General features: G+C 35.4%; 1 protein-coding gene across 1 annotated transcript in view; it reads left to right on the top strand.

The window, feature by feature from the left end:
* The window catches only part of IL1RAPL2 (interleukin 1 receptor accessory protein like 2), a 648,978-nt gene that overhangs the window by 316,768 nt on the left and 304,392 nt on the right, over nucleotides 1-27,818 (top strand). The window contains exon 4 of the mRNA XM_021678366.2: nucleotides 12,189-12,263. Coding sequence (XP_021534041.2) covers nucleotides 12,189-12,263 — 75 coding nt within the window. The remainder of the gene's footprint in view (nucleotides 1-12,188; nucleotides 12,264-27,818) is intronic.

The following is a 27,818-nucleotide window of genomic DNA, read 5'->3' as shown; positions in this document are numbered from 1 at the left end:
AACCCTCAGTTTGTTTCCTGAGATTAAGAATTCCTCATATCAGTGAGGTCATATGATACATGTCTTTCTCTGTTTGACTTATTTCGCTCAGCATAATACCCTCCAGTTCCATCCATGTCGTTGCAAATGGCAAGATCTCATTCCTTTTGATGGCTGCATAATATTCCATTGTATATATATACCACATCTTTTTTATCCATTCATCTGTCGATGGACATCTTGGCTCTTTCCACAGTTTGGCTATTGTGGACATTGCTGCTATAAACATCAGGGTGCATGTACACCTTTGGGCCCCTACATTTGTATCTTTGGGGTAAATACCCAGTAGTGCAATTGCTGGATCATATGGTAGCTCTATTTTCAACTTTTTGAGGAACCTCCATACTGTTTTTAACTTTTGATATTTCTTTCTTTATTTTTTTTTTATTTTATTTTGTGATCTTAATCACCATGCATTACATCATTAGTTTTTGATGTAGTGTTCCATGATTCATTGTTTGCGTATAACACCCAGTGCTCCATTCAGTACGTGCCCTCTTTAATACCCATCACTAGGCTAACCCATCCCCCCCTCCCCTCTAGAACCCTCAGTTTGTTTCTCAGAGTCCATAGTCTCTCATGGTTCATCTCCTCCTCTGATTTTCCCCCTTCATTTTTCCCTTCCTGCTATCTTCTTCTTCTTTTTATTTTTAACATATAATGTATTATTTGTTTCAGAGGTACAGGTCTGTGATTCAACAGTCTTACACAATTCACAGTGCTCACCCAGGGCAATAGTTCTTAACCATGGGTGATTTTGCTCCCCAGAGAGCATTTGCCAATGTCTGAAAACATTTTTGGTTGTCACAACTTGGGAAAGATGCTACTGCTTATAATGAGTAAAGGCCAGGGATGTTGCTAAACATCCTGTAATGCACAAGACAGCCCCATGCAACAGAGAATTATCTGGCAATGGAAGTGCTGATGTTGAGAAATCCTGCTTTAGGGAATTCTTTTCCTCAATGTGTACATGCAGTCTTGGCTAGGGCTGGAGCACAAAACTTGTCTATTCACACCCAACACCACAGAAATGCAAAGAATTATAAGACAATATTATGAAAAATTATATGCCAACAAATAAGACAGCCTAGAACAAATGGGTAAATTCCTAGAAACATACAATCTTCCAAAACTCAATCAGGAAGAAATTGAAAATTTGAAAAGACTGGTTATTGTTAATGAAATTGAATCAGTAATCAACAAAACTCCCAACAAACAAAAGTCCAGGACTAGATGGCTCCACAGGTGAATTCCACTAAACATATAAAGAAGAGTTAATACCTGTTCTTAAACTACTCCAAAACAAAGAAGAGGAAGGAAATTTTCCAAATTCATTCTGAGGCCAGCATTACCCTGATATCAAAACCAGACAAAGGCACTATGAAAAAAAGAAAACTACAGGCGTGTATCTCTGGTGAACATAGATTTAAAAATCCTTAACAAAATATTAGCAAACCAAATCAAACAATATATTAAATGGATTATTCACCATGATGCAGTGAGATTTATTCCAGGCATGCAAGGGTAGTTAAATATTCACAAATTGGTCAGCGTGATGCATCACATTAACAAGCGGAAGGAGAAAAACCATATGATCATCTCAATAGATGCAGAAAAATATTTGACAAAGTACAATATCCATTTATGACAAAAACTCTCAACAAGCTGGGTTTAGCGCTTACATACTTCAACGTGACAAAGATTATATATGAAAAAACCTATAACTAACATCATACTCAATGGTGAAAACCTGAAAGATTTTCCTCCAAGATCAGGAACAAGAGAAGTATGTTTTCTCTTACTACTTTTATCCAACACAGTACTGGAAGTCCTAGCTGCAGCAATCAGACAAGAAAAAGAAATAAAAGACATCCAAATTGGTAAGGAAAAAATAAAACTGTCATTATTTGCAGATGACAAGGTCCTATATGTAGAAAACCCTAAAGATTCCATCAAAAAAACTGTTAGAACTAATAAATGAATTTGGTAAAGTTGCAGGATACAAAATAATGTACAGAAATCTGTTGCATTTCCATAAACTATTAACAAAATAGCAGAAAGAGAAATTAAGAAAACAGTCCCATTAACTGTTGCACCAAAAAAAAAATTAAATACTTAGGAATAAACTTAACCAAGGAGGTGAAAGTCTTGTGCTCTGCAAACTATAAACCACTGATGAAAGAAATTAAACATGACACAAATAAATGGAAAGATACCATTCTTATGGATTGGAAGAATTAATATTGTTAAAATGTCCATAATACCCAAAGTAATCTACAGATTCAGTGCAATCCCTATCAAAATTCCAAAAGCATTTTTCACAGAACCAAAACAAATAATCCTAAAATTTGTATGGAACCACAAAAGACCCTGAATAGTCAAAGCAATCTTGAGAAGGAAGAACAATGCTAGGAGTATCATAATCCAAGATTTCAAGATATACTACAAAGCTAGAGTAGTCAAAGCAGCATGGAACTTGCATGAAAATAGAAACGTAGATCAATGGAACAGAATGGAGAGCCCAGAAATATACCAACACATATATGACCAATTCATCTATAACAGAGGAGGCAAGAATATACAATGGGGAAAAGACAGTCTATTCAATAAATGGTGTTGGGAAAACTGGACAGTTACATGGAAAAGAATAAAAACTGGACTACTTTTTTATACCACACACAAAAATACACTCAAATTGGATTAAGGAACTAAATGTAAGACCTAAAACCATATAAAACTCCTAAAAGAAAATAGAGGCAGTACTCTCTTGGACATCAGCCCTAGCAAAACATTTATGGGTGTGTCTCCTCAGCCAAGGAAAACAAAACAAACAAAAAATCAAAAGCTTATTTCACACAAAAGAAATCATGAAAACAAAAAGGAAACTTAGTGAGTGGGAGAAGGTATTTGCAAATGATATATCTGATAAGAAGTTAATATACAAAATATATAAAGAACATATAGAACTCAACACCAAAACAACAACAACAACAAACAAACTATATGATTAAAAAATGAGCAGAGGCCTTGAACAATTTTTTGAAGAAGACATCCTGATGGCCAACAGACACATGAAAAGATGCTCCACATTGCTAATCATCAGGGAAATACAAATCAAAACCACAATAAGGTATCATCTCACATCTGTCAGAATGGCTAGTATTGAAAAGACAAGAAATAACAAATATTGGTGGGGGTGTAGAGAAAAGGTAACCCTTGTATACTGTTGGTGGGAATATAAATCGTTGAAACCACTGGAAAACAATACGAAGTTTTCTCAAAAATTTAAAAATAGAAATACCATAGGATCTAATAATTCCACTACTGAGTATTTACCCAAAGAAAACAAAAACACAAATTTGAAAAGATATATGCATCCCTATGTTTATTGTGGCTTTATTTATAACAGTGAAGATATCATCCCTATGTTTATTGTGGCTTTATTTATAACAGTGAAGATATGGATGCAACCCAAGTATCTATTGATAGATGAATGGATAAAGAAGATGTGGTAGGTTACAGTGGAATATTACTCAGGCATAAACAAGAATGAGATCTTGCCATTTGTGACAACATGGCTGAAACTAGAAGGTATTATACTAAGTGAAATAAGTTAAAGACAGATACCATATGATTTCACTCATATATGGAATCTAAAAAACAAAACAAACTCTTACTGAGAACAAACTGGTGATTGACGGAGAGGTGTGGGGTGGGGGATGGTTGAAATAGATAAAGGAGATTAAAAAAAAAAACTTGTGCATTCCTGGAATTTTGAATCTTGATCAAAGTGACACAAGGACAAAGAGCAAGACACAACAATGCAAAACAAAAAGAAACACAAAACTAGTTGGACTAAATTCAATTTGTTGTTGGGATCAAGAAGAGATTGTTGTGTAGTCCTTTTTGCTTGTACATCTAGACCTGACCTAGTTGCTTTTCTATCTCTAAACTCAGCTCCTCAGATATCCTGTCCATCCTTGAGGTATCCTTCTGATAAATTCCCTTTTTGCTTAAATTTGCAAAAATTTGTTTCTGTTCTTTGTAACCTGAGGATACTATGGAAAGCACCTGTCTTTAGAGATAGAATATTATAGGAAAGTTAATTTTGATATTGTGTTTATTTGTTCCAAAGTGTCAGACACTATCTTAATTTCTGAGTTATATGAGGTATGATACTTGTCTTCCAGGAGCTTAAAAATCTAGTTAGGGAGACTAGACACACCCATGTAAAGTGAGGTTTAATTTGTAGTCAAAGTAGTGTATGCTATGAACCAAATGAGTGGTTCAAAGAAATAGTAAATGTTTTAGGATTTCATTTTCAGTCAAACCAGAGAGAGTGAACTTTAGCTTGGGCTTTTTTTGGGGGGGGGGTTTTCTGGGGAATGCAGGACTGGCTTTTAGAGTTTATATAGGACTTGGGATGGCGAAAAACAAGGAAAAGTTCTTAGAGAAGCATTGTGAGCATGGTGAAATCAAACAAAACTCACTTCAGATCTCTGCTTTACTAGTCAAAAGCTGCTAGACTTTGGGAAAGTTATTTGTAAAATGTAATATAAAATGCCTTAGAACAATGCTTAGCACACAATAGATGCCAAATTAATGATGACTATGGTAACTGTTATTTGTTTTCAAGCTTAGGGAAAGTGTTTAAGCCAAGATGCCGAGTTGGAAATTAATGCAATGTGTTAAGGGACAAATGAGGAAAGTAATTTGACCCTCACATTGATGAAGTAGAAGAGTGGGTAAAAAGGCAAGAAGGTTTTTTTAAAGCCTGTATTGTTGCTTTCTTTATACTCCCAGCTGACAGTTTCAGACTTTTTCCTCTTGTAAATATAGGAAACATTGGTAGATTTTCAGTGGTTAAATGTTGTGATAAAAGTAGTGATTTTGGAATGTGATCAGTGTTGGTGTGTTGAATGGATTTGGAGGGATCCATTTCATTAACCTTAACATACACATTCCATAATGGCTTCATTCATAGAAACTAATGAGTTACTTTATGATCCTAGTGTGTTCATACATTTAGTGTCCTTTGCATATAGCTGTCCTACTTCCTCCCACTTGGTTCCCTGGCAAGTCTAACTAAGCAGACATATTAACAACAAAAGAGGACAATGAAACTTATAATAACAGTATGTAATACTTAGGCAGTATAGTCAAACTGATTTATTCAATCAAACAACTAATTCTACTGATCTTTTATACTATGTTTATGGAAATTGACCAATCATTTTAGTCAAACCAATTGATTTGTGCAGGTAGACATAAACTTTACCTATAATAGAAAAGAGAGAGCTAATTCCCCTCAAGAAGTTAGTGTCAAACACATAAAACTTAGCTTTAGGAAGAAGCAGGCAGAAACAGTAATAGTTTCACTAGCACATTAAGACTACCCTCATGGTATACTCAGTAGAGCAATTATATTTAAGGATAATTAAACATAAGCAGCTACAGAGGGAAATGCAGGGAAGGAATTATGGACTGAAACATTAGTACCAAACTGCATTGCTTGCTCTCCTTCTTTCAATCAAAACATGAAGTTTGAGCAGGAAATTCAAAGACTAGCACAGATCCCAAATTGGTCCCTGTAGAGGTCCAGGATCAGTTTTCTAATAAAATTGTAAATCTTCACTCTGTTGTTCAGAGGCCCTGGTATTGACAGTTCTCCCCCTTTCATTTCTCAAATAGTAACTGAATTTCAGATGAGATTTTTAAAGAGAAGAAAGAAATGAACTTGTCAGCCCATGGCGGCATTTTCTCTAGCTAATCTGCAAATGCTATAATTACACTGGGTGCTGATAGATTTGTCTCTGGGCTGGTGGTCAGGATCCAGATGAACTGCTGCAGTTGCTGTTTTATCATCACAAATGTCCTGCACTTCTTGGCAATTCCCAGGCCTAGACATGATATTGGAATTTAATGAGGCTCCACACCCATATATCCCACTGGGATGTGTTAGGGTAAGTGTAAATTCATCCCCTTTCATTCATGGGTTTAGGGAAAAAAATGTATATGTGTGGAATGTCCTACAGGAATCATGTCTCTGTTGGCTGTTTGCCACAAAGCCACTCCCATTGGCCTAGGAACCTTAGGTTAATGTGGAGTCAGAGGCTAAAACCATTGATTCAGTGTTGAGCATTTGTACCTGTCTTTTGCCTACAACTTTTATGTCTTCCTTGCAGTTCTGTAAATGGGGGCTTTTGGTCACAAGGGGGCACCAAATGAGACAATGTAAGCTTCATTTAGCTTCATCTCCAAATTGGCCATAATTGTAGCTATCTTCCTTACTTTCCAAGGTCATTGTATAGATCACATGAGCTAATGTATCTGAAAACACTTTGAAAATTATAAGCCGCCTATAAATGTAAGGCACTTAAAATTATCATTTCTAGGGCGCCTGGGTGGCTCAGTTGGTTAAGCAACTGCCTTCGGCTCAGGTCATGATCCTGGAGTCCCTGGATCGAGTCCCGCATCGGGCTCCCTGCTTGGCAGGGAGCCTGCTTCTCCCTCTCCCGCTCCCCCCTCTTGTGCTCTCTCTCTCTCTCTCACTCTCTCTCTCAAATAAATAAATAAAATCTTTAAAAAAAAAAAAATTATCATTTCTATTAATAAGTGTCATGTCAGTAATTGACACTTAACAATAATGGAATCAGGGTAAATATATCTATAGTCCATGGCAGGAGGTAAGGATGAGGGACAGTGATGACTCCAAATTCATATCCTGATAAGAATTGGACAAGATATTCATCTTTGAGCATAAAATATATTTTTTAAGATTTTATTTATTTATTTGATATAGAGAGAGAGTACAAGCAGGGGAAGTGGCAGGAAGAGATGTGTAAGGCAAATTGAGAATAATTCTACAAAGAAATCAAATTATTTTTAATAAATAAAATGTAGGTGGATTTTATTTGATTTTAATTTTATTCATGTTTTGAATACACAATATATGCATGTTGTTCAAAATGTAGAAAAAGTGTATAGTGAAAATTAAATTTTCTTCTGCCTGACCATACTGTCCTTACCCCCTCTACCATTCTTCAGCCACCCAGTTCCTTTCTTCAGAGGATATCACTGTTATCAGTTTTACATGTATCCATTCAGAAATATTCCATACTTAAACATTTTTATATGTGCATACACATCGGTACATACACAAACATATAGTTTTCTTTTTAAACGAAGGATAGTATGCTGTGCACACTGTTGAACAGTATATCTTGGAGATCTTTGTATAACAGATGTACAGATGTACCTAATTATTTTAAATGTCTGCATCATAATATATCATTATATGAAAGCACCATATTATTTAACTATTGTCCTACGGATGGATATTTTGGTTCTTTCCAATATTTTGCTATTACAAATAGTAGCAAATAACAACAAAATCAAACACCTGTTATGACTGGATTTTAAATTCAAATATTTAAATTTTGTTTAAAGTATATCCTTTATGTTTCAAATAATATTTTAATATCAGATTATTAAGGGTAACTGAAATATTTAGGAAATGAAAACTATAGATATTGTATTTGTATGTTTGTCCACATTATGCCCAAATCAGCTCATAAAAACAAGTGCATTCCTTAATCCCCATAATCTATTTCACCCATCCGCACATTCACCTCCCTTCTGGTAGCCATCAGTTTGTTCTCTGTAGTTAAGAGTCTGTTTCTTAGGGGCGCCTGGGTGGCTCAGTTGGTTAAGTGACTGCCTTCGGCTCAGGGCATGATCCTGGAGTCCCAGGATCGAGTCCCGCGTCAGACTCCCTGCAGGGAGTCTGCTTCTCCCTCTGATCCTCCCCCCTCTCATGTGCTCTCTCTCTCTCTCATTCTCTCTCTCAAATAAATAAATAAAATCTTTAAAAAAAAAAGAGTCTGTTTCTTAGTTTGTCCCCCTCTCTCTTTTTTCCCTCTTTGTTCATTTGTTTTGTTTCTTAAATTCCACATATGAGCGAAATCATATGGTATTTGTCTTTCTCCGACTGACTTATTTTGCTTAGCATAATACTGTCCCGCTCCATCCATGTCGTTGCATATGGCAAGATTTCAATCTTTTATATGGTTGAGTAATATTTCACTGTGAGTGTGTGTGTGTGTGTGTGTGTGTGTGTGTGTGTGTATCCATTCATCAGTTGATGGACACTCAGGCTGTTTCCATGGTTTGGCTATTGTAGATAATGCTGGGGTAAACACTAGGATATATGTATCCCTTTAGAATTAGTATTTTTGTATGCTTTGGGTAAACACCTAGTAGTGCAATTGCTGGATCATAGGGTAGTTCTTTTGCATTTTAAGTTTATTTATTTCTTTAAGTAATCTCTACACCCAACGTGGGACTCAAACCCATGATCCCAAGATCAAAAGTCACATGCTCCTCTGAATGAGCCAGCCAGGTGCCCCAGGTTGTTCTATTTTTAACTTTTTGAGGAACCTCCATACAGTTTTCCTGAGTGGGTGCACTAGCTTGTATTCCCACCAACAGTGCAAGAGGGTTCGCCTTTCTCCACATGCTCACCAGCACCTGTTGTTTCTTGTATTGTTGATTTTAGCCATTCTGACAGTTGTGAGGTGGTATCTCATTATAGTTTTGATTTGTATTTCCCTGATGATGAGTGATGTTGAGCATCTTTTCATGTGTCTGTTGGCCATCTGGTTGTCTTCTTTGGAAAACTGTCTATTCATGTCTTCTGCCCATTTTTAATTGGATTATTTGTTTTTTGGGTGTTGAGTTTTTTAAGTTCTTTATATATTTTGGATACTAACCCTTTATCAGATATGTCATTTGAAAATATCTTCTCCCATTCTGGAGGTTGCCTTTTAGTTTTCTTGATTATTTCCTTTGCTGGGCAGAAGCTTTTTATTTTGATGAAATTTCAATAGTTCAATTTTGGTTTTGTTTCCCTTGCCTCAGGAGACATATCTAGTAGGAAGTTACTATGGCCGATATCACAAAAGTTACTACCTGTATTCTCCTCTAGGATTTTGATGGATCCCTGTCTCACATTTAGGACTTTCATCCATTTTGAATTTATTTTTGTGTACAGGGTAAGAAAGTGGTCCAGTTTTCATTCTTTTGCATGTTGCTGTCCAGTTTCCTCAACACCATGTGTTGAAGAGACTTTCTTTTTCTCATTGGATATTCTTTCCTGCTTTATTGAAAATTAATTGACCATATAGATGTGGGTTTATTTCTGGGTTTTCTATCCTGTTCTGTTGATCTATGTGTCTATTTTGGTGCCAAGTTAGAAAAAATATATTTGATTGAATAAGGACAAGATGTCTTGTATTCCATCAATAAAAATTAGTTGGAAAAATAAGAACAATTCACTAAAAATTTCCCATTTCAAGCAGTTTGGGTATCAGAAAGATAAAGCTGATGTCATGTAAAGCTCTTTTCTAAGTGAATTTCTAAGTGCATTTGTTTGTTCTCAACAACTATTTTGGGCATTTCACCAAATTTATATATTTTCCTAATCTTACCTGTCATCTGATAAATTTTTGTTTCGTTTTCTCTTCTAAATAGCCTTATAAATATGAGATGAACTTTTCTCATGTCAGCATGGAATTCCTATGCCAGTCAATTAATGATGCTTTAATGGTGATCTCTTATATGCCCAGCTCTATTCTATGTCTCCTGTGAATTACAAAGACATATAAAACATATCCCTTTAATCAGTAAGAGTCTAGTTGGACAGTTGAAGCAAGACATAAATATGGGAACAATTAAAAGGAATTCAGGACAGGGGCACCTGGGTGGCTCAGTTGGTTGGGCAACTGCCTTCAGCTCGGGTCATGATCCTCGGGTCCTGGGATCGAGTCCCACATCGGGCTTCCCTTGCTCTGTGGGGAGCCTGCTTCTCTCTCTCCCTCTGCCTGCCACTCCCCCTGCTTGTGCTCTCTCTCTCTGTCAAATAAAGAAATAAAATCTTAAAAAAAAAAAAAAGGAATTCAGGACATAAATAATAGCTTGATACAAGGTTTGCCATAAGCCATTTTGTATCTGAGTGCCAAGTGCTCTCATTTCTTTCTTCCAGGTGCCTCTCAAATTTGCCTTTTTTTTTTTTTATGTTATGTTAGTCACCATACAATACATCATTCGTTTTTGATGTGGTGATCCATGATCCTTTGTTTTCATATAACACCCAGTGCTCCATGCAGTATGTGCCCTCCTTAATATCCATCACCAGGCTAACCCATCCCCCCACCCCTCTCCCCTCTAAAACCCTGTTTGTTTCTCAGAGTCCATAGTCTCTCATGGTTCATCTCTCCCTCTGATTTCCGCCCCCCTTCATTTTTCCCTTCCTTCTCCTAATGTCCTCTATGCTATTCCTTATGTTTCACAAATAAGTGAAACCATATGATAATTGATTTTCTCTGCTTGACTTATTTCACTTAGCATAATCTCCTCCAGTCCCATCCATGTTGATGTAAAAGTTGGGTATTCATCCTTTCTGATGGCTGAGTAATATTCCATTGTATATGTGGACCCCATCTTCTTTATCCATTCATCTGTTGAAGGGCATCTTGGCTCTTTCCAAAGTTTGGCTATTGCGGACATTGCTGCTATGAACATTGGGGTGCATATGGCCCTTCTTTTCACTACATCTGTGTCTTTGGGGTAAATACCCAAGAGTGCAATTGCTGGGTCATAGGATAGCTCTATTTTCAATTTTCTGAGGCACCTCCACACTGTTTTCCAAAGTGGCTGTACCAACTTGCATTCCCACCAACAGTGTAAGAGGATTCCCCTTTCTCCACAACCTCTCCAACATTTGTTGTTTCTTTCCCTGACCATATTTGCCATTCTAACTGGTGTAAGGTGGTATCTCAATGTGGTTTTGATTTGGATTTCCCTGATGGCTAATGATGATGAACATTTTTTCATGTGTCAAATTTGCCTTTTTAAAAATTTTCCCAGAATCCACCACTAATGACTTTTCATCCTCTCTCACCTCCGCTCTGCACTACTGTGTTATTACTACATCCTCTTAGCTGTTTTTTCTCCTCCAACCCATCCTATATAGGAAGCCAATCATCTTTAGATAGCCCTTCCCTTGAATCGTTTGTTGCTATTGTTCCAAGAATTTACAGTGGTCTTGTAGGCTACTACATCATGTCTAAATTCCTCTGCATATTTCTCAGGATCCTCCAGAATTGAGTTCCATCCTATCTATTTTCATTTCTAATTACTCTGCATCATGAGCAACTTGCTCTTTACCCTACCCCACCTATCTTCTTCTCACCAGATTATTTTCCTCTAGTCATATTATGCTCTAAGTTCTACCTCTCTTCCTTGGTTTGTGTTGTTAATCTTTCCTTCATTTCTTCTTCCTTTCTCTTTACCTTTCCAAATCTTTTCCATTCTTTAAGGTGTATGTGGAGACCCATTTCCTTCATAAAACTTTCCCCAACTCTGCCAGCCAATATTGGCCTATCCTTTCTTCATTCCTTTACCACATATAGTCTTATGACTCAAATGCTACAATTTTTCACTAGGATGGTCTTTGTTCTATTATCTCTTTATTTTGATATGATAATTTTGGTTCTTAGTCGTAGATTATAAATTGAGGGTAAATATAAAGACTTTACTTCCTTCTCCCTTAGCACTTAGCACAGCACTTGGTGAACAAAAGATGCTCAATCAATATTTTTAATCATTATCCTAATGAAGGTACCAGTGTTTTATTATATTGTTTCAGAGGTTGAGTGGGGAATGGGGCATGATTCAGAGGTGTAGAAGGTTCAATCCACCAGAAATGTCTATTAGGGTTGTATTTTATTAAGAATATTTAGCACCACAAAGTACATATGGAGATATAATGTTTATTTGATTATACTTTTAAAATCTATATTTCTTTATACTTACAAGCTTATAAAAATCACTCAAAATAGTCCCTTTGTTTGATCTTGTTTGAAAGTGTAGCTGTTGAAATGGCCTATTTACAGTGAATCAATGGGGCTCTAAATGTGCTGGGAAATGGATATTATATGGATAGAGTAACAACTCAAGTAAGAACACTGTCTAATAAATGTTTACACACCATCAAGTCTACAAATATTAAATATCACTCACAATAGAATCTCTCTTATCCTGCAATTTATCTCAATTTTTCCATTACCTTCTTTCATTTTCTCTTCTAGCTTTACTCACAGACAAGCCTCCCAAGCCATTGTTCCCCATGGAGAATCAGCCAAGTGTTATAGATGTCCAGCTGGGTAAGTCCCCTTCTGGGAATAATAGATCCTAAGCTTGCTCTCTGTTAACAGATGGGGAAGATTGCATGAACCAGGAAAGGTTTATTGCCTCTGTTATTACATGCAAATCAATTTGTGCCTGCTCATTTATAACCCTGGAGTTCAGTGCAATAGCAATTTAAGGAAATGAGTTTGTATTGCATCAAGGAATTGTAATACTAATTGGTTACACTAGGTATTAAGTGTGCTATAGGACAGAGGTTTTTAACTCTGTGATTGATAGATTCATAGATGTCATGCATTGGTGATTGGTATAAAAGACTTTTCATGCTTGCCAGCCCAAAATTTTCATTTAGAGAACATTAACTTTTGGAGAACAGCACTTTTTAAAATAAAAGAGCCCCTCAGTACAATCCTTAAAATGATTTGATAATATTATTTCCAATGGCATAATCCAGGGCTATTTAAAACTTGTTTTTAGGTTGAGATCCTGAATATTTATGAATCATACAGTGTTGGTAAAAGTAACAAGATGATTTATTGGTGCTAATGTTTTTTTACAGACTCAAATAAGGACACAAGGTGTTCAGCCTTCCTTTTTAAGTCCCTACCAGTAATCCTTGTATTTCAAGAACTGTGAGCTTGAGATTCAGAAGTCTGTTAGTATCTCTTTCACACCATGGCCTTTACTCTAAACCATGTACTTTAATATTTGTGAGCTTTTATCCACTTTGGGTTTCATTCTATTCTTCAATTCTCAGAATTTCTTCAATTCTAAACAAGAGAAATGAGCAAATATGCTGTAAATGCACTAGGTTTATTTTGGGTATATGATTTATTGAAACCTGTGACCATAGTGGTACCTACCAATTATATAGCCAAGGAAGATGAATTGGCCCCAATATTTCACCCTCTTTGGAAGGTGTTTTACTCAACTTTTGATCTTTCCAATACAATTTGGACTGTTAGAGGCTTATTTCTATCTTGAGAATAGATGAGAGAAAATTACATTCCTAAAAACTTGTTCATTTTTCCAAAAGGAAATATAGTACATTGTAGTTAACGTACCAGTATAAGTACCAAAACTAAGTATTTTAAAATAAACAAACAAAAGAAAAGTTGATAATGGATTGTGGAAATAGTGAATATTTTGTAGCTGATGTTGAAGTATTAGGCTATTTTTCCCCCCCTACCACTTCTATTCTTCTGCAGAGTCATTACGTTTTGTTATAGCCAAATCTAGATGTGCTGACACATACCCTCAGTAATTTTTGCTTACACCTTTCCATCAATACTGGGATGAAAATACCTTGAGTTGTACTCTGTGGTTTGCCAGGGGTTACATGAACCATAAGATGATCTTATATCATTAGTTTTCATGAAGATTCAAGTGGATAAATTATTTTTATATGAAAACATATATTAAGGAGTAGAAAGCAAAATTTACACAACTATCTCAAATTTTGTGTTTGTGGCCCATGAATGGGATACTTCTTCATTCACCTCTGCTATTAGTCAAGCTTTAACAAAAATGTTAGAGGAGTACTTTTCTAAAGCAAGGAGAGAGAACATTGTAGGTAGTACATTTCACTCAGATTCACTGGGTACAGAATTTGTATGTGCTATTTAGGACATCCCTAAATGTGTGCTTGGTATAAATGTGTATTTCAACATAGGTAGATATGCCAAAATAGCCCACCACCAACACCACCCTGTAAAATTACTAAAGTAATTTGCTTCCAATTTACATTAGGTGCAAGGCTGAACTTTTCAGTTTTTAGTTTGTGACACAGTTTGAAGACAACTTTATTGACAGAAAGATGAAGACCTGCCCATTTTTCATCCCAGAAAGGCTATTTCTCTAAAATGCTAAAGCAACCATGTAATTCAGAGAAAGGAAAACAAAATCAGTTAAACCAGATCTTTGCCATTTGAAAAAGCACATAACTGGTTAATTTTAGGTGATTTTAACTTTTCTACATATTTATTTAGCATAATTTATTCACACCTGGGAGTCATTTTGTAACTTAGTCTTATGCCTAAATAGTAAGGTGATGTTAGGAAAACTGTAAATGTCAGAGAGCTCCTAAGTGTCAGTGGGAGTTCTGCAGTCAGAATGTTTAGAAACTGCAAGTGCAAAAAAGAGAGAAAAATAATTGGGGTGATTGGATGTCCCTGCCTATATCTGGAAAACTTTCAGAATTCAGTAAGATCATAAAAACTTATGGAAATTATTTTCCTTCATGTTTTTTAAAGTTCATCAAGCAAATTCAGCTTTAGACATCCTCAAATTAGAACAAAAAGTAGAACTACCAAAGAATAGAATAATCCAATTCAAATGGCTAAGCACATTACCAAGTTAAAGTTTCCCAAATCTCAGTACCTAAAATTTGAGACAACATTCTATTAGATTAAAGTTGGCCACAGACTTTTTGCTACTCTTACCATTTAAACATAGTTTATCATTCCCCTCTCCTTGAATCCAAGATGGCCTTAAGGACATGATTGATCAATAGAGTATGGTAGAAGTGATATTCTAGGATTTTGGAGGCTGGGTCAAAGGAAACCTTGCAGCTTCTCTTCAAGTCTCTTGGTCTTCTCTGAAACTACCATGCTATGAGAAGCTCAAGCCACATGGAGAGGCGCTAGAGGATGGGGCACCATTTGAAGAAAAAGAGGTCAATGAGCACCAAGGCTGGTAAGTGAATAAGCCATGTTGGAAGTGGATCCTATATCCCCAGCTGCCCTGGCTTATGCCATGTAGTTCAGGGACAAACCATAAGGTAAAGTGTTCTCATATTTCTAACCCAAAAAGTTGTGAGGAAAATAAAATTGTTGTCATTAGATACTAAGTTAGGTAGTTTGTTAAATAACAATAGATACCTAAAACAAACATTTTCTCTAAATCATTGTAAATTCCATTTTCCCATGGACAAGAATCCCATGCAGGCATTTTATGCAAAATGAGAAATATTGTGGGAAATACTTGAGTACTAGCTCCAGGATAGTTTTAGAAAACATGGTCGGAATAATTATTTATGTGTTTGTTGAGGGTTACAGTAAGTTCTCAGTTCTGCATATTTGTAAAGGCAATCCAGTAAATGAAATTTTTCAGTAGAAATGAATATTTTTTGTCCATGGTTGGCGTCAGTGCAGATATTTTGTTGTGTCTCTAGAGGAAAATAAACATCTTGACTTCCTCTTTTCTACAGTGTAATCCATTAGTCATCCACAGTGTTATAGAAATTTACATACTTTTTGCTGACATAGTGATGATAGTTTGGTTGTTGTTAAATTGTGTTCACATTGTAATGCTGAAAGAAGATCAATCTTAACCAAATAACCATATATTTTGAGATGATAAACACATTCTTAACAAAGGAATATGAAAACACTTGCTCTCACAAAGCAAGCCTATTCTGTTAAAGCTGCCTGTAGTAATGTAGAAATGTAACCTGTTCTTCTCATTGATGATAACTTTTTTTTTTTGGAAATTTCCTAAGACTTAAAATAAACCAGTCAGTGTTATTAGCTCTCCCACTCCCCCTGCTTGTGTTCCTGCTCTCGCTATCTCTCTCTCTGTCAAATAAATAAATAAAATCTTTAAAAAAAAAATAAATAAATATTATCAGTATTATATTATAATGCTGTATTATAATTGTAATTGATAATATTATTTGAAGTAGTAGAGCTATTATTAAATAATACTAAATATTATAACAACTATTACTAGAAGTAGATCTATATTAATACTAAATATTATAACAATAACTATTATTAGCTGAGCTATTGTTTTTTTATTTTATTTTATTTATTTATTTATTCATGAAAGTCAGAGAGAGAGGCAGAGGCAGAGGGAGAGAAGCAGGCTTCCTGCCGAGCAGGGAGCCTGATGTGGGACTCGATCCCAGGACCCTGGGATCATGACCTGAGCTGAAGGCAGACGCTTAACGACTGAGCCACCCAGGCGCCCAATACTGATAATATTTAATCATATGATATCAGTATTATAATACTGATAATATTTAATCATATGATATCAGTATTATAATACTGATAATATTATTTAATAATAGCTTCAATACTACTACTACTACTAGTAGTTATTATTGGTAGTAGTAGTAGTAAAACTATCATTTATTGATTGCTTGAAAGATGCTAGACACTGTACTAAATATTTTAATGGATTGCCTCATTTAATCTTCCCAATAACTCTATGAGATAGATGAAACTGTTTGTCCCATTTTAAAAAAACATTAAGATATTATTCATATACCATACAACTGACCCACTTAAATCATACATTTCAGTGATTTCTAATACATTCACAGAGTCATGCAAGCATCACCACAATCAATTTCAATATGTTGCAACATCCCCAAAAGAAACTCCATACCCATTAGCAGTCACTTCCCAGTCCTCCATCCCCACCCACACCTACAGCTCCAGGCAACCACTAATCAGTTTTCTGTATCTATAGATTTGCCTATTCTGGACATTTCATATAAATGAAATCATACAACATGTGTTCTTTTGTGATTGGCTTCTCACACTTAGAATATTGTTCTCAAGATTCAGATATATACCTTGTATCAGTACTTCATCCCTTTTTATTGCCAAATAATATTCTATTGTATGGCTATATCACATTTTATTTATCCATTCATCAGTTGAAGGACATTTTGGTCGTTTCCACTCTTCAGCTATTATAAATAATGCTGCTATATACATTAGTGTATAAATTTTTGTGTGAACATATGTTATCACTTTTGGGTATATATCTAGAGTAGAATTGTTGGGTTATATGGTCACTCTATATATTTAACCTTTTGAGGAACTGCCAAATTTTTTACTAAAGCAACTGCACCATTTTACATTCCCAGCAGAAATGCACAAACATTCCAATCTCTTCACATCCTTGCCAACACTTGTTATTTTCCACTATTTTAAAACAGTATTTAACGTAATGGGTATGTAGTGTTATCTCATTGTGGTTTTGATTTGCATTTCCCTAATGGCTAATGATACTAAACATCTTTTTGTGTGCTTATTTGCCATTTGTATGCTTTGTTGAAGAAATGTCTATGGTCCGTTTTTTAAATGAGGAGATTGTGCTCAGAGAAGTCATATAACTTACCCAAGCTAGTAAGCAGTTTATGAGTAGTGAGGCCTAAGCTGGCACTCTTAACACTTACCCATAATACTCATTAATGTGTTGTTTACTCAGTCTTCTTACACTGGGGGCTTACTTCTCTTCCCTTTTTTTGAAATAGATTTTTGGACAGAAAGTGAGTGATTCTATGAATAAGTTAAAAGAATATTGAGTGTGAATTGATTCAGTGGGAAACTAAAAAATAAGCAAGAGAGTATTATTTTTACTTTTTTTTTACATTTGTAACTCAGGCCAAAACACTTTTTCAAATGGCAAACTAAGTCAAAAGCTGCAGACATACCTGAAAACTGGCTATGAAGCGCAAGGCCATACAGAAAAGTTTCTTGAGGGATGTACATTTAAATGGTTAGAAAGCTGCATGTACTCCAGCATCTAAAGAGATATTAAGAAATTCATGTGTCATTCAAGGATGGGAAGGATAGATTAGAAACTAAAAAACAAATTAGGGAACTCTCTGCTTTTGGAATTTATTAGGAACACATGTCAAATGAGGACATTATTCTCCAACAGTGTGCTCTGTTTGTATTGATATCAATGCCATTATCTTTATAGTACTTTTCAGCAGTTCTGTCTTCTAATCCATTTTAGTCAGTGGATAATGGATGCTTTTTAAATATCTGAAGAGGGAAAAAATAAAGCTACACATTCTATGTTTAAACATCCAACACAAACTGGGGGAAAAAACAGAATAATTTAGACACCCCTTCCAACTCAAATGTCCTATATTATTTTATACAAATAAAAGTGGATTTTATATTATGGCATACTTATAGAAAAGTGAGAGAAGTATCATCTGGCTAGTTCATACATAAGCCATTTTTAAGTGTTCTCATAATTGAGGAGGAAGGTTGACTTTGCATCATTTAGATAATTCCCTTAATTATTCTCTACACTTTATTTGTATAGATAGGGCTTAAACTTTGGATGACCTTTTGCTCCTTTAGAACTAGTTCTTTCCACAAATTACTTAGAGATATCAGGAATGGTATATAAAATATCTGGTCCTGTTAATAGGCACATGTGTTGTTGTAATTTAGAGAACAACAGAAATCTTACCCCTTCCCTTATCACCTTTACTCCAAATATCTCTGTATTATTATGGTTGGCAACAGTAGATCAGGATCAACACAAAATGGGGGTCAAGCAAGAGATCTGGAGGAAAATCTCAGAGGTTTGTAAAATCAGAGCTGATAGTGTAGAGTCAAGGTAGCAACCTGAAGCTTAGAAGCTTAGAAGCTTAGAGCTTGCAGAGGTGTCAGCAAGGTAGTGAGCAAATAGGTCAGGTCAGAGAACACACCAATCTTGGGTTTCTAGTAAGATGGGAAAGTCAAAGGCTGAGAAGCCATCAGAAATCAGGCAACAAATGAATAGTGAAAGATCAAAGGCAGTGACATTAGACCTACAAGAGTTGACATTTGATTTTCACAAAAGTATTGTCACTCTGGGCAAAGTCCTTGAGAAAGAAAATTGGAAAGAACTGGGGCTTTGGGTGATGGAGAGGACACATTTGGCAATTAGGAGCACTTTAAGACTTCTTACGTGAGAAAGGAACCTCTCTAAAAAGAATAGAGGACAAACTTGGCCTAAGTCTGGTTCTGACAGAAACAGTATAGTGTTTGCCAGTATCTGGATTTTGAAAATTGAATGAATAGTGTATGCATCATATCAAAAAGTACACTTTGGTTTTGTTTACAGATGCAGCATAAAACCAGGAACTTCTTTATTTTTTAATTTTTTTAAAATTTAAATTCAATTAACCAATGTATAGCACATCATTAATTTTTGATATAATGTTCAATGATTCATTAGTTGCAGAACTTCTTTATATCAAAATTTTCCACGTGCAAAATTTGCAGGTTTTCCAGAACAAGCACTCTGGACCACTGAGGGTCTACTTCAAATAGTTTAATTTCTTTAGTTGCAAATATATTGAGGGTCCACCTATTGTTATAATGATGATTTTAATTTATGTATAATTAAGCTGTTTGATAAGATTTTAACTTGGTGAGATGACAACTATTTTGTGTCTCAAGGCTGATTGTGGTGATAAGTCATCAAAGGAATAAAAGAATGTGAATGTGTGGAGTTGGTCAAGACTCAACTTGAAAACCCCCTTACCTCAATTATGGGAAAATGAACATACCTTGGAAAGGAATAGAATTATGCTAATTCTGGATAAGAGAATTGCAGAAAAGGAAAGGTTAATTTTAATAGTGATATATTTATGCAGTATACTTCTTTAAGGACTCAAAGCTTTTATTTCAGGTACCATTTAATTAATTTCTTTAAACTTCTGTAAAATATGATGAGCCATTATTAACCACTGACATGTGTGGGATTAATGTTCTTTGTAACACCCACAGGCAGTTTAACTGAACATAATAGTGAAGAGTCTGCTGTATCAGTAATGAATAAATAATTATTAGCCTGACCATTATTAGCCCAGAATTATTTTAGATCTGCTTTTATATATATAGGAATGTACAGCAGGAATGGTCTATCTACTCACCTCTAGCTGTGTTGCTACTTCCTTTCTCAGCCTAGTAATTAGCTTATTAACCTAGCAACAGATGTTCTCATGACTGACCACTTAGTACATTAAACTAGTAGCTCTTAAGTTCTGCAGATCGGTACTCTGTGCTTGTGTTTATTCTCTAGTGCTATTTGTTGATACCAAGGATTTTAGTTTGTACATTCTTCTGATGTGCAAAGAATTCTTTTTAAAATTTATTTATTTATTTTAAAGATTTTATTTATTTATTTGAGAGAGAGAGAAAGAGAGACCCTCATGATCAGAGGGGAGTCTGCTGGAGATTCTCTCTCTCCCTCTCCCTTTGCCCCTCTCACACAAGTGCTCTCTCTCTCTTTATCTCTCTCTAAAATAAATAAAAAAGGGGCGCCTGGGTGGTCAGTTAGTTAAGCATCCACCTCTTGATTTTGGCTCAGGTCATGATCTCAGGGTTCTGGGATCAAGCCCCACGTGGGGCTCTGTGCTCAGTGCAGTCTGCTTGTACCTCTCCCTCTGCTCCTACCCCTGCTCTCTCTCTTTCTTTATCTCTCTCTCTCTCTCATAAATAAATAAATAAATAAAATTAAAAAAAAAATCTTAAAAAAAAAATAAGAAACAGACCAAGGCCATTCAACACGAAATGCCTGTTTTCTTCTATTCCATTTCAAAATATTTCTTAATTTTTATCCTTTCATTTCCCCTTTTCTCTATTCTAGGAAGAAGAAGTACCATTATCTCTTTCCACGTTTAAATTGTCTACCTTTACTTTTGATTTCACACCTTCCCATATGTTTTCCTAACCTTCAATTATCCCTTCTTACAACTGCATTTTCCAATTTTGTCCCATAATCAATACATTAAATTTCCCCCCATTCTAAATGAATATACATATTAAAAATACTTTCCTTATCCTGCTTCCTCTTCAAGGTATACTATCTCATTTCTCTTTTTCTTATTCACACTCAATTGCTTGAAAAAGTTTATATAGACTATTTGTTTTACTATGCCTCCTTTAGTTCTCATCCTACTGAAACCTGACTTCAATCCCACCATTCTGTTAAAACTCCTCTCAGTTGTTTAATTAAATATCTTCTTATAATTACCTAATTCTACATCTTCCCGTATTGCCTCTTTCTTTTCAAGACCATTTTATACCCTTTGGCACCACTGAAAAGTTATTTCCTACACCTTGTCTGGCACACAATTCAATGTGTAATGGACACCTCCTCTTTCTTCAAAATCCTCTGTTTGCTCTCCTAGTTACCAAACTAATTATTTTCTTTCTTCTCAATCTCTGTTTCTGATCTCTGTCTCTACAACTCCATCCTTAATTGGTTGTAGTGGGGAAGAGGATGAGTAGAAGTTTGAACCATAAGGAAAATTTTAAATCTTCACAATATTAAATTATGAGAATTAGGATTTGGCTAACGTGTAGGCCTTTCTTAAAGAAGATAGAAAGAAGTGTCTGCTTTGGTTTATTTGGTAAAGAGGAATGCTTATTCTCATTCAATGAAAGTTTTAGAAAGAGCCTCTTTTTTTTAAGATTTTATTTATTTATTTGACAGAGAGAGACACAGCGAGAGAGGAAACACAAGCAGGGGGAGTGGGAGAAGGAAAAGCAGGCTTCCCACCGAGCAGGGAGCCCAATGCGGGGCTTGATCCCAGGACCCTGGGATCATGACCTGAGCCGAAAGCAGACGCTTAACAACTGAGCCACCCAGGCACCCCTAGGAAGGGCCTCTTATTCTTAACTAGGATTGTTGATAGGACTCATCCAGTCACTAAGATATTTATTGAAAACCAACTGTGTAAGGTCCAGTGGAGACACACAGATGGCTAAGGTGCAGACATGGTTCTAGGGAGATTGGAATTTAGCTGAGATGATTGAGATAAACAATATTAGAAGAAACATCATCAGGATGGTAGAATAGGAAGCACCAGATCTTGTCCCTCTACAGAAACACCTATTTAACAACAATAAACAGTTAAAAAAACCTCTATGAGAACTCCAAAATTCAGATAAGAATTCACAGTACCACAAGCAAGCTCAAAGCCAAGAACAGTTTCACTGAAAGGGTAAGAGAAGCTGTTGTATTTTAACCATGTCAGCTCCTCCTCCAAGCTAGAACAGCTTGCAAATGGTAGGAAAAGCCCACCTTGCAACTTCTCCCTTGGAAGGGAAAGAGAAGAGTGGAGTATACATCCAATGTTCTGGCTTCTTGGGGAACTGTGAAATGGATTGGTTTCTGTGTCTCCAGACTTAGAGTGCTGATGAGGAACCAGCATGTCTGAGATATCTAAGGGGCCACAGAAAACAAGAGAGCTCAGCACCTTGAAGCAGTACAAGGGAACCCACGGTATTGCAGACAGACACTGGAGGGAGCAAATACTAAAAGCCCCTGGAAAAGAAACCAGCAACCCTTTCTAATTGGAAAACTACACAGCCTAGGGAAGATGCATCTGCAGAAAAGGTTTGAGAGGACCCCAGAATCTCTAGCCAGGTTGACTAATGAAGGTATTTCCCTATGTGAAGCCTTTCTGTAAAGAGTGGGAGAGGTGGCTGTGTTTTCCAATGCATGGATAATAACACAAAGTTTCAAGGCACAAAAAGTAGTAGGAAAAAAAGATCCAATTGAAGTAACAAATAAGTCCAGAAAACAAACGTATAGAGATGGGGATATGTGAATTACCAGACAAAAAACTAAAATTAGCAATCATGGAGATGTTCAGTGAGCTCAGGTAAATGATTAATGAACAAAGTGAAAATATCTACAAAGGGGTAGAATATTAAAAGAAAAACAACACAAAATTTTGGAGCTGAGGAACACAGTAACTGAATTGAAAAATTTATTATAGAAATTCCCCTCCCATTTGATCAAGCAAAAGAATCAGTGAACTCAAGACAGTCATTTGAAATTATCCAGTCAAAGGAGCAAAAGGAAAAAAAAAAAAAAAAGAATGAAGAAGAGTGAAGAAAGTCTGAGACCTAGGGAACACCAATAGGTGGGCCAATATGCACATTATAGGAGTCTCGGAAGGGGAAGAAAGAGAAAAAGGGACAGAAAGTTTATTTGAAGAAATGAGAGAAAAATCCCCAAATCTGGGGAAGGTGGTGACATCCAGATTCAGAAAGCCCAAAAGATTTCAATTAGGATGAATACAAAGAAGTCCACACCAATATACACTATAAGCAAATTGTCAGAAACAGAGAAAGAATTTTGAAAGCAGCAAGAGAAAAATGATTCATTGCACACAAAGAAGCACCCACAAGACTATAAATGAATTTCTCAGCAGAAACTCTGCAGGCCAGAAGAAAATGGAATGATATATTTAAAGAGTTGAAGGGAGGAAAAGAAAAACATGCCAACCAAAGATACTAGGTCAGCAAAACTGCCCTTCAAAAATAAAGGAAAAATAAAGACTTCCCCAGATAAACAAAAGCTGAGGGAGGTAAATACCATCAGACCTGCCTTATAAGAATTAGTAAAGGAAGTTTTTCAAATTAAAATGAAAAGACACTAGGCAGCAGCATGAAAACCTATGGAAATATAAAGTTCACTTATAAAAGTTACTAAATAGACAAATACAGAATACTATAATATTGCAATGGTAGTGTAGAAATCATTTTAATTATGGTATAGGAGTTAAAAGACAAAAGTAGAAAAATAAATATAACTATAAAATATGTTAATGGTCCACAATTTGGAAGGATGGAATTGGTGATATCAATAATACAAAGTTACAAAGTTGGAATAAAAAGTTTTTGTATGCAATTGTAGTTATCAGCTAAAATAGATTGTTATAACTACAAGATGTTTTATGTCATCCCCATGGTAACCACAAAGAAAATACCTGTAGGAGATATACAAAATTAAAGAGAGAGGACTCAAAGCATGTCACTACAAAAGAAAATCAATGAAACACAAAGGAAGACAGCAGCAAAAGAAAAGAGGGAAAGAAGCTACAAGACAGATAGAAAATAATTAACAAAATGGCAGTAGTTAAGTCTACACTACCAGTAATTACTTTAAGTCAAAATGAATTAAACTCTCTAATCAAAATAATAGAGTGGCTTAATAGATAAGAACTAAAAACAAAACAAAACAAACCCAAAACCCAAGAGATAACTATACACTGTTTAGGAGACTCATTTTAGGTATAAAGACACACAGAGGTGGAAAGCAAAAAATGGAGAAAATTTTTCGATGCAAATGTTAGCTGTAAGAGAGCAGGGGTGACCATACATATATCAGACAAAATAGACTTCAAGTAAAAAACAAAACAAAACAAACTGTCACAAGAGACAAAGAAACACATTACATAAGGATATAAGGATAAAAGGCTCAATTCACCAGGAGCACATAACAACTAGAAGTGTATGTGCACCAAACATCAGGACACACAAATATATAAAGCAGTCATTGACAGAACTGGAGGGAGAAATAGATAGCAACACAATGGTAGGGGGCTTTAATACTCCACTTTCAATAATGGATAGAACATCCAGACAGAAGATCAACACTTCTGTTGATCTGAAATAAAGGACTTGAACAACACTATAGATGAATATACCTAACAGACATATACAGCACGTTCCATGCAACAGCAGCAGAATACACATTCTTCGGAAGCACACACACGGAACATTTTATGAGGATAAATCACATGTTAAGTCATAAAACAAGTGTTAACAAATGTAAGAAGATTGAAATTATACCAAGTATCATTTCTGACCACAATGGAATGAAACTGGAAACAAATAGCTGAAGGAAAACTAGAAATTTTACAAATATGTGGACATCCAATAACACAGTCTTGAACAAGCAATGGATCAAAGAAGAAATCAAAAGGGCAATTTGAAAATATCTTAAGAAAACCAAAAGTTAAAATACGACATACAAAAACTTATAGGATGCATCAAAAGCAGAACTGAGGGAAGTTTATACTAATAAATACCTACATTAAAAAGAAGAAAGATTTCAAATAAACAACCTACCCGAACAGCTTAAAGAACTAGAAAAAGTACAAACTAAGGCCAGATTAGCAGGAATAAAAAGGAAATTACAAAGATTAGAGAGGAAATCAATGAAATAGAGAATAGAAAAACAATAGAAAAAAAAGCAACAAAACTAAGGCGTTTTTTGTCAGCAAAATTGACAAACTTTATGTAGACTAAGAAAAACATATAGTATTCTCAAATAAGTAAAGTTAGAAATGAAAGAGAAAATATGGGGCACCTGGGTGGCTCAATTTGTTGGGCATCTGCCTTCGGCTCGGGTCATCATCTTGGGGTCCTGGGATCGAGTCCTGCATTGGGCTCCCTGCTCAGCGGGGAGTCTGCCTCTCCCTCTCCCTCTGTGCTCTCACTCTTTCTCTCTCTCAAGTAAATAAATAAAATATTTTTAAAAAAAGAAAGAGAAAAATTACAGTTGATTCCACAGAAATGAAAAGAATTATGAGACCACTATGACCTATTATACACTAACAAATTGGATAACCTAGAAAAAATTATAAATTGTAAAGATACAACTTATCAAGACTGAATTATAAAGAAATAAAAAATCTGAGCAGGCCTATAAATAGTAAGGAGATTAAAGCAGTAACCAAAAACCTCCCAATAATGAAAAGCCCAGGAGTAAATTACTTCACTGGAGAATTCTATCAAAGATTTAAAGAAAAATTAATGTTAATCCTTTCAAACTCTTCCAAAAATTTGAACAGGAAGGAGTGCTTCCAAACTCATTTTATGAGGCCAGCATATCCTGATAACAAAGCTAGACAAGGACACTACAAGAAAACAGAACTGTAGGCCAATATCCATGATGGGTATAGATATAAAACTCTTCAACAAATTACTAGCAAACCAAATTCAACAGTACAATAAAAGAATCATACACCATGACCAAGTGGGATTTATCCCCAGGGTGAGAGTATGGTTTAATATATAGAAATCAATCAATGTGATAAACCATATTAACAGAATAAAAGATAAACAGCACATGATCATCTCAGTAGATGTAGAAAAGGTATTTTACAATATTCATTCACTCTTTCATGATAAAAACACTGAACAAACTAGGAATAGAAGAAAATTACCTCATGGATCAGAAGACTTAATATTGTTAAAATGTCCCTACTTCCCAAAGCAATCTACAGATTCAATAAAATCCCTAACAAAATTCCAATAGCACTTTTTTCACAGAAATATTTAAAAAACAGGTTTTTTTTTATTTTTCAAAAGATTTTATTTATTTATTTTTAGGGGGTGGGGAGAGAAGCAAAGGGAAAGGGAGAGGGACAAGCAGACTTCACGCTGAGTACAGAGCCTAATGCAGGGCTCAATCCCACAATCCTGAGATTATGACCAAAATCAAGAGTATGAAGCTCAACCAACTGAACTACCCAGGTGCCCCAAAAAACAGTTTTAATATTCATACACAACTACAGAGTACCCTGAATAGCCAAAATAATCTTGAGATAGAACAAAGCTAGAAGCCTCTTACTTCCTCACTTTAAAACATATTACAAAGATAGAGTAATCAATAAAAACAGCATTGTACTGGCATGAGAATATACATGTAGACCAATGGAACAGAATAGAGACCCAGAAATAAACTCTTCAAAAATGTGCTCAGTCCTCTCAATAGGGAAAGGATTGTCTCTTCAACAAATGTGTTGGAAAAACTGGATATCCACATGCAAAAAAAATGAAATCAGACTCTTTCCGTACACCCTATACAAAAATCAACTCAAAATTGATTTAAAAATTAAATGTAAGGCCAAAAACTCCTACAAGAAAACATGGGGGAAAAGCTTCATAACATTGGTCTTGGCATTAATTTCTTGGATATGATACTAAAGGACAGGCAACAAAAGTAAAAAAAAATAGAAAAATGGGACATAACAAACTAAAAACCTTTTTGTACAGCAAAGGCAACAATCCATAGAGTGAAGAGGGAACCTACAGAATGGAAAATATTTGCAAACCATATTTCTGATTAATGTAAAAAATATATAAGGAACTCTTACAACTCAATAACAAAAATCCAACAATCTGATTTTTTAAATTGGCAAAATTGAATAGACATTTCTCCAAAGATGATATATTAATGGTCAATGGGTTTATGAAAAGATGTTCAACATTACTAATTACCAAGTGGATGTAAATCAAAATCCCATTGGGATATGACCTCACACATGTTAGGATGTGCATTATTAAAACAACAACAACTGGGGCGCCTGGGTGTCTCAGTCGTTAAGCGTCTGCCTTCGGCTCAGGTCATGATCCCAGGATCCTGGGATCAAGCTCCACATCGGTCTCTCTGCTCCGTGGGCAGCCTGCTTCTCCCTCTCCCACTCCCCCTGCTTGTGTTCCCTCTCTCGCTGTGTCTCTCCCTGTCAAATAAATAAAATCTTTAAAAAACAACAACAACAACAACAAAAAAAAAAAAAACCAAAAAGTAAAAAGATCCCAGAAAATAAATGCCGTTGAGAATGTGGAGAAATTGTAACCCTTACACACAGTTAATGGAAGTGTAAAATGGTGCAGCCATTATGAGAAACAATATGAATGTTCCTCAAAAAATTAAAGATAGAATTGCCACTTGATCCAGCAATCTCACTTCTCAGTATTTATCCAAAATAATTGTAATCATTATTTTTAAGAAATATTTGCACTCCCATGTTCATTGCAGCATTAGTCACAGTAGCCAAAGTATAGAAACAATCTAAAAGTCCATTGATGGATAAGTGGATAAAGAAAATGTGGTATATACATACAATGGAATATTATTCAGCCTTTAAGAGAAAGGTATAAGGGAGTTAAGATGATGGAGTAGTAGGGGGGCCCTGGGCTTTTCTTGTCCTTTTAACACAGCTGGACTGAAATCAGATC

The sequence above is a fragment of the Neomonachus schauinslandi genome, chromosome X (assembly GCF_002201575.2).
Source record: "Neomonachus schauinslandi chromosome X, ASM220157v2, whole genome shotgun sequence".
NCBI classification, from domain to species: Eukaryota; Metazoa; Chordata; class Mammalia; order Carnivora; family Phocidae; genus Neomonachus; species Neomonachus schauinslandi.
Note: the sequence above shows the minus strand (reverse complement) of the source record. Positions and strands in the feature narration are given on the sequence as shown.